General features: G+C 35.0%; 1 protein-coding gene across 11 annotated transcripts in view; it reads left to right on the top strand.

Annotated features, from left to right (window-relative positions):
- CSNK1G3 (casein kinase 1 gamma 3) overlaps positions 1–14,050 on the top strand; it is a 70,538-nt gene that overhangs the window by 42,128 nt on the left and 14,360 nt on the right. For all 11 annotated transcript variants that reach the window (XM_055698986.1, XM_055698982.1, XM_055698985.1 and 8 more), the window contains 4 exons: positions 4,531–4,679; positions 5,957–6,191; positions 10,728–10,813; positions 10,945–11,029. In XM_055698986.1, the coding sequence (XP_055554961.1) occupies positions 4,531–4,679; positions 5,957–6,191; positions 10,728–10,813; positions 10,945–11,029 (555 nt within the window). The remainder of the gene's footprint in view (positions 1–4,530; positions 4,680–5,956; positions 6,192–10,727; positions 10,814–10,944; positions 11,030–14,050) is intronic.

Here is a 14,050-nt window from a genome sequence, read left to right as displayed (position 1 = left end):
TCTCTGCTCGTTCATCAAGTTCATTTTTTTCTGAATGAGGACATACATGTGCAATAAATGAGGCTGCTGTGTAGTATCTATGTTAAAGCAAGTAGCTGGAATTTTTGCGTTAAGATATGGATCTGTGTTCATGCTAGTTATGGATATTGCATTAAATAATTGCTGCAAATGCAAGTAGACTCAGGCTTAAATCAAGTTTGATGCCAAAGTTCTTGAAAAAGATAGCAACCAGAGTAGATAATGGTCATGAATGAGAAATATTTTCTACTTTTTCTTTGTTTTAAAGATGTTTGATAGATGTAACTTTTTATGATGTTTCCCTTCTTCTAATGCTTTTATCTCATCATTGTTCTAGAGGAAGTGGGACCTGTCAGCTTTAAAAACTTTCTGGACATCATGTACCTGAACATGATGGACTAAAGTATTTGAGTGATAAACCAGTGTTGACAGGTGACAGAGATGGTACTATTCAATAACTCATCACTCAGTGCTAAGAAGCTGGGAACAGGAGAAAACAAAACAATACTTGTTTCCTTTTCTAGTCTCTGAATATAAAGCAAAGTATAAGCATGGCTAACTAATAGTAAAATACTGCAGGGATTGCAACGTGTACTGTTATGGAAAAAAATTACTAACTGGAGGGTATGTTCTCCTTATTTGATATTTTGATAATGCACAATTTTTTATCATGACTCGATAATACATACTGAATACTTAATGTAGTTTTCTTGATCTGATAAAACATGGTCGTCTTCTGTAGTTAGCTTTTCAATAAATTCTTCTTGAAAATCAGCTCAAACAAGGAGTAGGAGTGTCAACTATACTGTTTTCTTGTTTGCTTGTGCTAACATTAGTAGCATTACCTTCAACATTAGTAGCATTACCTTCAATGCGTGGTTTTTGTAGGAATCATTTGAAGCCACTTGTCTGTTTAGTGAGGTAGTTTAGTGAAAACTAGACAGTATAATTCATAAATCCACTTAACTGGGCACCTGTGCACTGCAGTAAGACAGAAGTGAGTGAATGAATGAGTACTGTGGTAGTCTTCTGTGTTCCTATTCTTTTGCCAAGATCTCCCCTGTGCGTACCGTTATGTGGCACAGCCATCTATCTGACTGAGTGAAGGCTCTGTTGTCAAGCCATAATTTAATATTAGCAAAGCTCAATTTCTTACTTACAGATAAAAATAAAGACTAAGTACTCAATATTTTTTTCGCCAGCACCCAAGTGGATAGTCTTGCATGTTTTTTGGGTGTGTGCACTCTGGTTTGGAGACCACTGGTGTATAGCAGCATCATGTTTTAGGTGGCTAATGAAAACTAAGTTTTCTGGAAAAGGAAACGGGAATCCAAGCAGTGAATTTCCAAGTCAAGACTTTTTTTTATGAGTAAAACGGGATTGAAAATCATTTTGGATTAAAATGGATTTACAATTCTAATGGGGCATTTTAGATGGCTTTAATAAAGTGTGTCCGTTCAAATTAGTGTTACACTTGTAAAAAAGTACAAATATCTAGGGATAAGCAAATACGAGTTGTATCTGAAAATAAAGATGCCGTAATCAGAATTGTAAAACTAGAAAGGAATTTGATGTTTTGTTGTCGAAGTAATTTACTGGGAATGTGTGGTATTTTTTTGGCCTCAGGTAAGTTTCTTCATTAGTGGAAGAACAGGAGGTTACTTTATAGTGACATTAGTGTGACAGGCATTGAATTCTGCCCATAATTTGGCAGGGTGTACTTTTAAAAAGCATTTTTGAGAACGGGGCAGAAGATCTGTCAAGATAATAGGAAGGGTTGAATAGTAATCAAAGTAATTATTGAACAAGTTACCTAATCACACTGACTTCTTTAATTCCACAGAAGACTGGGATGTGTCTTAGAAGTGCCTGGTACTTCCTTTTTATATTCTTACACCAAAGGGCTTCAGTGGCTGAAGCCAGACTAATTTCAAAATGGAAATAAAATACACACTCAATTGTTAATAAGTATTGGAATATCTTGTCAACAACAGGGTGAATTCTTCATTTCCTAGAAGTGAAAGTTTCTTAGAAAAACAAAGTTAACCAGTTTTTCTTAAAGATTTATAAAAGAGCTTAAATTTGTATCTCTTGTGGGGAAGAAACGTCAAATTCTCCTCAGTAACATTACTTTCTGACTTTTCTTGTGGCGGTATAGACACATGAAGAAATAATGCAAATAGCAGAATGATCTTAGGTTATTTTTTTTAAGCAAAAGCAGTAATACTATTTTGATTAAAAACCCCAAACCCCCAGTACTTCTAGTAGAACTGTTAATATGAAATGATTTAATAAACATTGGGAGTTCTAGATGTAATGCTTCATATCTGCATTGCAGAAGTTAGTAACACATGTTGGACGCAATTTTGTGGTATTCTGCAGTTTTTGTCTAATCAGAAAATCAAGTGTTGTAGGTAGAATAAGCATTATTCTTGCCACATAAAATAAAATAGATCACATTTGAAATGCTAAATCCCTGCCCTGAATGTATACTTATCAGGAGCTGATGTGGTAGAATAAAATGTTGAAGTTTTTTTTTTTGACATCTTCTGTAAATGCACTTCTGAAATAGTCAGATTTGTTGGCAGAGCTGCCAGTGTCACAAATTCCTTTCTACAGATGTTTCCTCTTTGCTAGCATGTAGTGATGCAAATGACTTCTGTAAATCTGGACAAAGCCCAAGTGTCTTCTGGCTTCTGTATTTCTGAAGTGCATTTGCTATTTTAAAATGCTATAAAGAGACACAGAGCAGATGCAGTGGTAGCAGAGGTGACTAAATTGTCTTGCAATATTTTGGAGTTAATGTCTAAATGTGCAAATATAACAACAGAGATTCTTAGAATATGTCTCAGGCCATTACAAGGGGTGCTCTTTCTTCCAAGTCCTCATTGCTTTTTTTATCTGTCCAGGTGGTGTGTGTTTTTCTTGGGCTTTTTTTTGGACTTATATTTCTATATGTCTGTTGGACAACTTAATTTGCTGCTGAAGGTACCATCCACATTTCCCTATGCAATTCCACTATACCAAAAAGTGGAGGCAAAAACTTGAATTCTAGAGTTATGATATCCTTATGTGTACAAATTTTTTCTGAACCATTATCTGATAATTAGGGATATCTTTTTAAAATTAAAAACACTATCTTGTACCATGTTCTTTTGTAGTGTGGTGTGATCTGTGCTCCTTGATTAGTAGCAATGTGATGCTCTTGTGAAGTCTTTCTGAAATAGCTATGATTATGCATGTTAAGTATATTAGTATAAATATGGGCATGATTATATGTATTTAAAAAATATAGCTCTAGTCTTCAGAAAGTTGAACAGTTGAGCTAGATTTTTAGGAATTAGGTTACTCTCACTTGTAGGGAAAGAGATTAGTGAAAATGGTTTTAAAAGTGCTGAATTCATTTGTGTTTAGTTTTGCTAAAACAGTAAGTTTTTTCTTGTTTGTTTGTGGGGGTTTTATGTGTGTGTTTTTTTTTTTTCCCCGCCCAGAACCACAGTGAATACAGTTACAAATCTGTGCTCCGAGTGTAGGTAACACTGTAGTAAAGTATAAAAAACTTGAGACTTGATGTACCTCAAAAACCACTGAGTTAGGGAAGTTTTCATTTTTAAACTTAAATTTGTTCTACAGAGAAGGAAGGTGAAATATGGTGTTTCGTTAGGATATTCTGAAAATAGATGCTGTATTTCTGTGTAGTAAAGTATTGTAAAAATTGACACCATCAAAAAAGCTTGCATGAAAGGAAAACTGTTTTTAGTGTTGAGTACTTGGAGTAAGTAAGAAAAAAAGGATACATACTAAAAGCAAAAAAAAATATTCCAGAATAACTAGCCTCCTTAAGTGAACAGAATTTTTTCTGCTGAATGAGGAAGCGGTCCTGTGCATATGAAGAAGTGCAAGATCAATAGAGGCATTGATATGAAGTTGCTATTACTTAAATAATCACACAGTGCATGTGTACAAATAGGCAAGAGTAAAAATTACTTCCAGTATTGATATTTTAAGATTTCTGGTTTGCCTGGCTTCTGAAGGCAGGTGTTTATATAAAGCTGTAAAGTCAAGAGTTAATGTCTCATAGAACTTGAGGATTCATTAATCTCTTTGGATTTTTGAATGATTTCTATAGATAATAAGGTGGTTTTATTCCTGAATATAGGCTTGTCATAGTGTTAACTTAAAACTTTTAAAGTATTTTTAGAAAGAAGCTTATTTAAACCCCTCTTCATAACTTTAAAATACTGTTTCAATTTACTTTTACAAAACTGAACAGATAAGTTCTCATTTTCATTTTTTATAAAAAGCTTTAAATCTTTCATAAGTCAAGCGGGTAATATGCATCAAATATTTAATGAAACTTTTAGTACCATCAGTAGTCCTGTTGTCTTTTCATATGTAGTTTTTGTGAGAAATACATTTTTAACTTTAGATCACTTAAGATTAATGAACATACTAATAAAATTCCTACCCAATTTCATTTAACCCATTATTACTTTTATCTTCATTTTACAGATGGAATTCCTCAGGTTTACTATTTTGGCCCATGTGGCAAATACAATGCTATGGTGATAGAACTGCTTGGACCTAGTCTGGAAGATTTATTTGACTTGTGTGGTAGGATGTTTTCTCTTAAAACCGTTCTTATGATAGCCATACAGTTGGTAAGTAGAATAGATATTAATTTGAGTGTTCGTTAGAATAAATAGGTCACTTCTAATTGATTAAATACTTATTTTACTTAAGAGATTTGTGCTTCCCATGTTTTAAATTGGTGTTGGTGACTTCTGAAGAGCCTGTGATACTGTTTTAGCAGGAAGACTGTCTTATGTCACTTCCATTTTCTTCCAGTTTTTCAAGAATCATTGCATGAATATAGCTTCATTGTGTCTTATGAGTTCTCATAATCACAACCTGAAATAATTCTAGTTTGATGTAATTAAAAATAAAATCTTAATGAAATAAAATTAATTTAATCCATGAAAGCAGCTGGACGATGGGGCTCCTAAAGAGCATAAATATTCTTTCTGTGCATTTTTTGAAAGAGAGTAAGCAAACAAAAAAATCCCCCAAACCCTTCCAGAAATACTAAAATAGCACAGAACTATTCAGTGAAGGATTTTTCCTTCTTCTGAAGGTTTCCTGATTTGATTGCCAGCTGAGAGTGGGTGGAAGTGGAAAGAGAAAGACCAATAAGGCTTTGGATGCTTACCTTGATACAGTGGTTTAGTTTAGTCATTATGAAATACTAATGATACTGAACCTCCGCTTCCCTTAAGTAGTGATATTTTTACATGTGAAGAAAGGAAACTGTTTGAAACACGGCTGTAATTATTTAACAGGCCTGCAACTATAGATATATAGGCATATTCATCTTATTTACAGCCAAAATGAGAAAGTTAACTTAAAAAGAACACTCAAATCATTATAGATCCAAAGGTCATCTTTATTTAAATACTTGCTGTGTCTTTCTGAATGTATAAATTTTGATGAAGTGATCCAGCTTGAGTGGAGGTTATATGCATAGTGGTGATTTTTCAGTGCTTCTCTCATTTATACCTTTAATACTTACTAGATATACATGGAGCTTTGCTGATCACTGCTTGAAGACATAATTTCTGGTTATAGTTTTAATGCGCACAAAACATACTTGGTGCAAGATGCTCCTAAATAACTTTTGTTGTATACTAATACATGCCTAATGTCCAGGATGAGTTTCAATACACCGTGCAGTGTATCTGCTTAGAGGATGCATACAGTTTTCATTGACTTTTAACGGGGAGATAATTGTTAAGAGCAATAGCCCTTTGATGTTAAGGTCATAAGAGGGGTGATTTCCTCTAAATATAAAGTCAATGTAAGATATTTAGCATCTACCACAATTTAATATGGCAACCTGAAGCTTAAACTAAACTTTCTGTTGTTTTTTCTTTTATTAAAGATTTCTCGTATGGAATATGTCCATTCAAAGAACTTGATATACAGAGATGTAAAACCTGAGAACTTCTTAATAGGACGACCTGGAAACCAAACCCAGCAAATTATTCATATTATAGATTTTGGTTTGGCAAAGGAGTATATAGATCCAGAAACTAAGCAGCACATAGTTTATCGAGAACACAAGAGCCTTACAGGAACAGCTAGATACATGAGTATAAATACACATTTAGGAAAAGGTACGTGTGCTTTTTAAGTGCAGAGACAAGAATTCAACAGCTGTCATTTGTCAGAAATACTCTTGTTTTCAAGCTGTAATTTTTCTCAGTCTGTAGTCATGAAGAACTGCAAGTTTTTTGTACTATGCAAAATTATAGTTTGTCCTTATGGAAATACTGTTTATGGGAATAAATTCTCTTGAGTCTCTAGTCATCATGATTATGTCTCAGTGAATAATTATGTTATTTGTGTTAGACACTCATAAAAGACAGATAAGGTGTATCTTTTTGTATTGTAACATCTTCACATTGGGAGTATAACATGGTGAGGTGGCTGGGAGGTAGATACACATATTGAGTGAATAGATTGCAAAACAGGTTTTCAGTGCTATCCTTGACATTCTTTTTTTGATTGTCTTGAAATGCACCATATAATGGAGTAAAAGTAGCTTATATTTTATGCAGGTTTCTTTTTTTATAATGCTTCTACGGTTAATGAGGCTTTATCAGAGTAGTTAAAGGTTACGCTGGTGGTGTAAATATGAGTTAAGTGACAGGATATATATAGAGTGGTAAGCTAATGAATGAATAAATAAATATAGCTGGAACAAGTTGTGTGAGCACCCAAAGCAATTTTTGTTCCAGTTATATAGAGGCTTTCTAGTGCAAGCAGGTTTGACACCTTTGAATTGGTGTAAACCAGTTGTTTATCATTGCATGGTAATCACTAATTGGATTGCTCTTTGAATGGCTCATAAAAAAATGTTACACAATGCTTGTAGTTCAAAGGGCCTTCATGTTAGTATGGCAAATGAGAAACCATTCACATTTTCCAGAAAACATGAGAAAAAAATGTGAAGAAAACTTTCCCTACTTTCTCACCACATAAAGTTGTTACTGTTTTTGTAATTGCACTTGGAAGTTTGTCAGATGGATAAAAGGGGGTTTTATTAACTTTTTTATTTAACATTTATTAGAGGTAATTGAGTGAGCTTAAACAAATACTTTTTTCTTGTTATTGTTCTACAGTTGTGTAAAAATAGTAATCCTTTTTTCAGTTTTTTCCCCAACAGTATTGAAACTATGTGAGAGCTGGCCTACTGTAACACATTTTCTAATGTGTTTTCCGTGTTAGAAATGAAATACAGGATGCCAGCTTTATTTGAGCAGTTCTTTTAGTGTTCAAAAATGGAAGCAGTATCCTCTTGTTATAGCAGATCAGTATTTACTGGAATGTTATGGTATTTTCTAGTTATGGCCACAATGATGACAAATATGTCATGACTCCCACTCTTGTTGTCATTTATGTCAGTGGGTTTTGAAATGCTTGATAAGAAGCAGTGTCTTAAATAGAGCAATTTAATAGCATATTCTAGGTAAATAAATATAATTAAAGACCTCCTACCCAACTTACCCATCCAAAAATGCATTGTATATGAGGCTGGCCTTAATTCTGTATGCATTCACTTAGTAAAAGGATGCGTAAAAAGTAACTGAAGTATTCTAAGCTTGTCTTATTTGCTAGATTTATTATTCTTCACCAACTAAAGACAAACTGCATTGTTAAGCCATACCAGAGGCAAAGAGCTTTAGATTAAGCATTAGATTAAATGATTTTTTCATTTAAAGAACAATGGTGTAAACACTAGTATTTTCTGATAGTGTCGTGACTATTTAACACTGAGAACACTTTTAAAAACTCAGTAGCAGGGTCTGAGCTTTCTAAACATAACTTTTAAAACACAGGTTCCCCAAGTAAAGGAAGCATTCATTTTATGTTTCAGGCGTGGTATACCAAGTTGGTGTCAGCTTATGGTGGTACAACCAATTTTAAAATGAAATAAATATTTTTAGTCCTTACATAGGAGATTCCCCCACCTCCCCATCAGTTAAGAAGATAAACCAAAATGTAAAACTGGTAATTGTTTCTTGACCTCTGTTATGGTTACTTTAGTGTGTGTGCTAAAAAAGATCAGTTCTGGGGATAACCTGCTGAGTGGGGATCTAGTTCTTATTAAAATCAACCTACTTGAGTTGATAAATTTGTCTATAGTTTGTGAACTGAATAACAGGCATTAGTTGCTTATTTAGCTGCTTCAGGTGACCTCCTTGAGAGAGAGTGGAGACTGTATGCCCTAAAACTTTATTGTGTATTTGTCATTTTACGACTGTATTACCTTTTAGGCAGCAGATCCTCTCAACCTCATTAAATTGTAATGCACTAGGATCAGCATACATCAGCAGCCTTCCTCCAGCTGATGTGTGAAATCCCTTTGTATTCCAGCTAGTCCATTACTGCTTTGGGGTTTTTTTTACCAGTTTTCAGAGGTCCTTATTTTAATCATAGAAATATAACCTTTGGGTTTCCTGTTTCTCAGGCTTATTTTGAAGAATTCCATCCATAGGAAGAGACAATTGGCTACTATTTTTCAGTAATTACTCCAAAGTGATCAGTGAAGAACTCAAATGGATTCTAAATAACTATCCCCTTCCCCAGAAATTAAAATGAAAGAATCCTTTCCCAAAGGAGATTCTTGAGAGTACTGTAAATTTAAATAGTATATCCTAGAATTAGTTTCCACAGAACTATCCTGTAGAAATAACTGTCCAGTCTCTTAAAAAAAAAACAAACAACTTTTAATTAGAAACCATTTCATGGTAAAGATTGAAAGTTTCTCTTTTCGTAGAAAGGACTCGGTGAAGGAGCAACTGCCTCAAGAAGGTTGTGTTTTTTTTAAAAGGTTGATTTTTCATCAGCATAACCTGTAGAAGTTAATGCAGAAGAGAGGAATTATTTTCCCTTAGCAAAGACCAAATAGAACTTACAATACATTTTTGTGGGTCATACCTTAGTGTTGCTCGTAGATGGGCCATCTGTTGTGCACTTGTGACATTTTTGTATGCCTTGCCACCATCTTACCGCTGATCTGTCTTGCATAAGTGTAAAAACACGCTGCATTGCACAAAATGTTTGTCATGAAGTACTCGTCTCCATGTCCACCCTATCTCATAAAGAGCACAGGATTTCTGCTGGCAACTGGAGTCAACATTTCTTTCACATACTGAAACCTGTCAGGCTCAGAACTCTGCTGCTTATTCTTGCTTTCTTCTTAACCTGTATGGTTGCATCAGGATAGCATATGGTCAGCACATGGGATGTTGCAGGGTTCCAGAGAAATTCAAATAAGGCAAGTTTGTCTGGAGGGCACCCACTGAGAAAAGTGACAGCAGTGGACAACAAGAGCAGAGGAGTGGAGCCAAACAAGAAGTGTTGGCAAGGGAATTGGAAACATGGAAATAAGTGAAGGAGAAATGACTGTGAAAGAGCCTGGTACGGCTGGCAGATGTGTATTGAAGGGTCTAGATGTAGCCCATGCTCTGAATTACCAAACACTTTTTCTTACTCATTTACTAATATCTGTTTTGCTCAGTGTTCGAATGCAAAAACTGGCTTACAAACCAAAGTAAATTCTTGGTTTTTTATAAAGATTAATAATTGGTTTTCAGGTGCAGTATTTGTGTCAGTATTTTGTATCAATCAGATCAAAGCCAGGTTGGCTTTGTGAACTTTCCTGTGTTCAAAAATCTAATAAACATTTTTTCATTAACTTTTCTGCTCCTTTTCTCTTGCTATCAAAGCACAATGATTTTGTCGTTGTGAAAATACTGAGTAGAACTAATGTTAATATTTCATTTTCTGCCTTGTTTTAGGGGGGAAATCTAAGTTAGAGGTAAATACTGCCTGTTGCTACAAGACATAATACACTCTGTAACACTGTTTCAAGAGCATTACAGAATGAAGTCAAGTGTAAAAATCTGTTTTCTACTAATTTGAAGACTTAAAATTCTCTATGGCATTCAGTTTTGCTATGAATAATGATTTTTTTCCTATAAATATGGAAGATACTTTGAAAACTTTGAATCACTGCAGTTTGCTTTTTTTGCCTTTTTCTTCAACCTTCTGTGAACTCTCTGGAGGACTGCCACTGCTCTAATGCAGATGAAAAATTGTAGCTGTGGCATATGTTGACTTGTCTAACTTGGCTTTTCAGTCAGCTAGACTTGAGAGCAGGCTATATGTACATGATAAAGACTTCTGAGCCTTCCTCAGTCCACCTTTGGCTTACTCAGATTCCATAAGGGGTCCCTGAGAAACATACAATCTTTTCCATGATTTTATAGAGAGAAAATGAGTTCAACTAAAACTAAAGCTTTCTTAAGTTGTTTCAAGTTCATAACTAGTGGATCAAAATTTGGAATTACAATGCAGTTCTGTATGTAAAAGGTCACAATGTGTTTTAAAATAAGAACAATTTCTTACGGTGAGATAACTTGTTTAATGTATTGTTTAGATGAGTATGCCTGCAGCTGCATCTGCTGTTTTAACTGTGCTCATGATGGAGCCTGTAGTATGCAAGGAGCCCCCCACATGCTCAGTTTGGTTTCAAGTACTTTATACCTCCCAATTATTTTTATATAAACTGGGAACTAACCTGTTAAGTACAACATAAAATTAGATTGAATATTCTAATAAAATTTGATTATTTTTTTTTTCAGAGCAAAGTAGAAGAGATGATTTGGAAGCTTTAGGTCATATGTTTATGTATTTTCTCAGAGGAAGCCTTCCATGGCAAGGTTTAAAGGTAGTCGGTTTTGGTATCTTCCTCTATCCTATTTTCAGATCTTCAGCTGTTCTTGCTATGATCTTGTTGCTTTTGAATGTTTGTATGCAAGCCGTATGACTTCAGAAGCTTGTTTTGTTCTTGTATCCTAGGCTGACACATTAAAAGAACGTTACCAGAAAATTGGAGACACAAAACGAGCAACCCCTATAGAAGTATTATGTGAAAACTTCCCAGGTAATGTCTATGGTTAATAAAAACATTGTGTATTGATTTAGAAAACAAAACTGGCATAGATAATTGTTTAATACCTGGTTTTGAAAATAAATAATGCTTCCAAATGCCTGTGTTATGCACTATGGCAATAGATTCAAGAATTATCCTTTGAAGCAGCAGTAAGCTAACGCTGGTGTTCTTCAAAGAGATTTTTCTAAAGTAAACATACAAAAGAATGCTATGATAACATATTCTTATGGTGATCAACTAGTCTACACTTGTGTCTTGATATATAAAACCTGCAAGCCTTTTCAGCTCAAATCTGAGATCATGTGTCTGTTTTAAAACAAGCTGCGTTAGGAACATCTTGAAAGAATAAGTAATTTGCAAGTTGTTTTAGGTGTCCTTTTTAGTTCTTAAGTTCATGAAGAATCAATGACAAATTGGAAAATTGGAGAGAAGCATACAGGACACTTTTAAAAAGTTGGACTAATCGGCTTGGAACAGGGGATGCACACATCACATGGACACGATTTTGCCAAAATAAAAATAAACAATTCGAAAATCACAATGTCATTGATAGGCAGAATGGATTTGCTTGGAATACCTGATGACAAACTGATTTGTTCTCCTCTTGTGAAAGGAAATCCTGTCCACAGCAGGCCTTGTGGACAGGAGGCAGGTTATCTTAGTACTTCTGCTTTTGATGCTCTTCCTAAAAATTCTTACAAGTAATCTTAAAAGCGTAATCAAGAGGAGTGTAAAACAATTTGAAGAACGTTGTTGCCAAATTTTAAACATGAAATGGTATTCCACAGAGAGCTATGCTGGAGCTGTTCAGTATTTTTGGGTGCCTTTATATAATTGAGACTTTTTATTGACCTTGCAAATGCTAGATATGAAATTTAGGCTTGACAGTGGGGTTAGGATGAAAGGATCCTGATGGATTAAAAACACCACCTTAAAAATATAAGGTACAGTTCAGTAAATCATATTCAAGGTAGCATATGAAGATAGGATCAAACCCAAGTTAAGAATTACTGGGTATGGAAAGATTTCTTCAGGTAATTTCTCAATCACAAAGTAAATGCAAGTGAACAGTGTCATGCTGCTGTATTTGAAAAGATAAACAAGAAACCACTAGGCTAAATTGGACTGTATAAACAAGATACAGCCTGAAAGATACAAGAATTGCCTCTTCCACTTTACTTGATTCTGTAAAGCCTCAAGTGAAGCAGTATGTTCAGTTTTGGGGACTGTACTTGAAGAAAATGTATCCTGGTTTAAGGGTACCACATAAAGAAGTGGGAGTGCTTATGTGCCATATTTGCTAGACCTGTCACCGAAGAATGAAGGGTTGAAGATTGGTTTAGTCAAGACTGTGAGGGAAGGAAGTTCTCCTGTACTTTTTGACTGCCACAAATAAGAAAGGAATTTGCTACATTCACAGCACCTAGGGCAAATTAATGGGTGTAATCCAAACCAATTTGGTCTAGACTTGAATTCCTGTGTTTCAGATGATAAAGTGAAGAGCATGAAAGGGTTGCCATTGCCAGGGAGACTGTGGAGCTTCTTTCACTGGAGTTGTGTGAAAACAAACCAGACAGACAAGGCTGTGACTGATTTGCTATGGCATGGCATGGTGTACTAGATGGCTTTTTGAAGTTCTTTCAAATGTTGTAAAACTAGTCTGTTAACAATTCTTTTTTACATCTTTCATTTCACTTTTTTCTATGCATTTTAAAAAAAATGGAATCAAGTGAAATTGACTTTTGTTACAGAACTTAGTGCAAATGTCTGAACATATGTTTGGTGAATTGGCAAAAGTTTAAATGTGGGAGGATAAATGTTCTGGAATATAAGTCTTCTGCATCTAGTAGTGCATGCATGTCTCGCATTTTGTTTTTTATGTAGCTGCTGGAATCCTTTAGGTATCTTTAAGGTGTATATGGTGCAATTCCTGGAAATAATTATGCTATGAGTAACTCCATATATCTAGTGAACTCTTTCCACAAAATTTAATCAAGTATAAGCTTGTTGACAGGATTGGATCTGAAAATGGAAACAGGGAAAAGGCATTTCACCTTGGAGAATACTAAAACTTCTTCGGCAGTACATATGTATATTTTCATAATAAATATATTCTGATATGCGGAAGTTTTTGCATGTCACACATCCAAGGATTTCCTATCTATCCCTGTCCCTGAAGACATTGAATCGTATAAATACATCCACCCTGAATTCAATTCTTTTAAGTTAGCCTGCGGGCTGAGCTAGCTGACTGATCTTCCATTAAGACAAGAGAACTCTATTGTATCAGTGAAAGGTCCTTGGGTCTTTCACATGTGAAACCACTTCTCTCTTTTCATCCTCTATTTTGTGGAATTGTACTGTCTTGTGAGTGTGCAACACTATTGCTGTTTCAAGCCTTGTATAAGATATGAGCAGGGATTTAAACTCTGGAGTTTCTGCTTCAAATGCATAATAGGGTGATGTTTGATTTTTTGGAGTCAGCCAGTTGTAACAGATTCAGCTGCGTTAATGTCTCAGTTGCAGTTTTCATATCTCTAAAGACATGCCTTGAATGCTGTGATTTCAATTTTACATTGGGAAAGCCTGGATAAAGAGGTCCCTAGCAATATGTCAACATTTCTTTTCATCTTCTTCAAATATTGATTTCCTGGCTAGTATTTCTGAAGGGTCTTGCTCGTCTGCTGAGCTGGACCGTAGGTGCCAAGGAATTTCTCCTACCCACTGCTCCATCTGCTCATGCCTAGAACATAGGGCTTAATACTCTGTTTTTGTCAGAACTGAGTAATTTGGGATGTCTCGACACCGTTGTCCTGTGTTGCATTCTTGACAGCACCAACATGATGCCGCTTCACAACTTTTTCTTACCTGCCTTCAAACCTTCACTTCTTTCTACCCCACTATCTCTGAAAGAATTGAAATCAGCATAGCTCAGTCTTAGCACTGCCTCTGCACTTCTTATCCATTCTCTGTCAGAAGACAGGCTTCTTACAGCACCTTGTTTGTACAATA

The sequence above is a fragment of the Falco cherrug genome, chromosome Z, assembly GCF_023634085.1.
Source record: "Falco cherrug isolate bFalChe1 chromosome Z, bFalChe1.pri, whole genome shotgun sequence".
Lineage (NCBI taxonomy): Eukaryota > Metazoa > Chordata > Aves > Falconiformes > Falconidae > Falco > Falco cherrug.
This window is presented reverse-complemented; position numbering and strand designations above follow the sequence as displayed.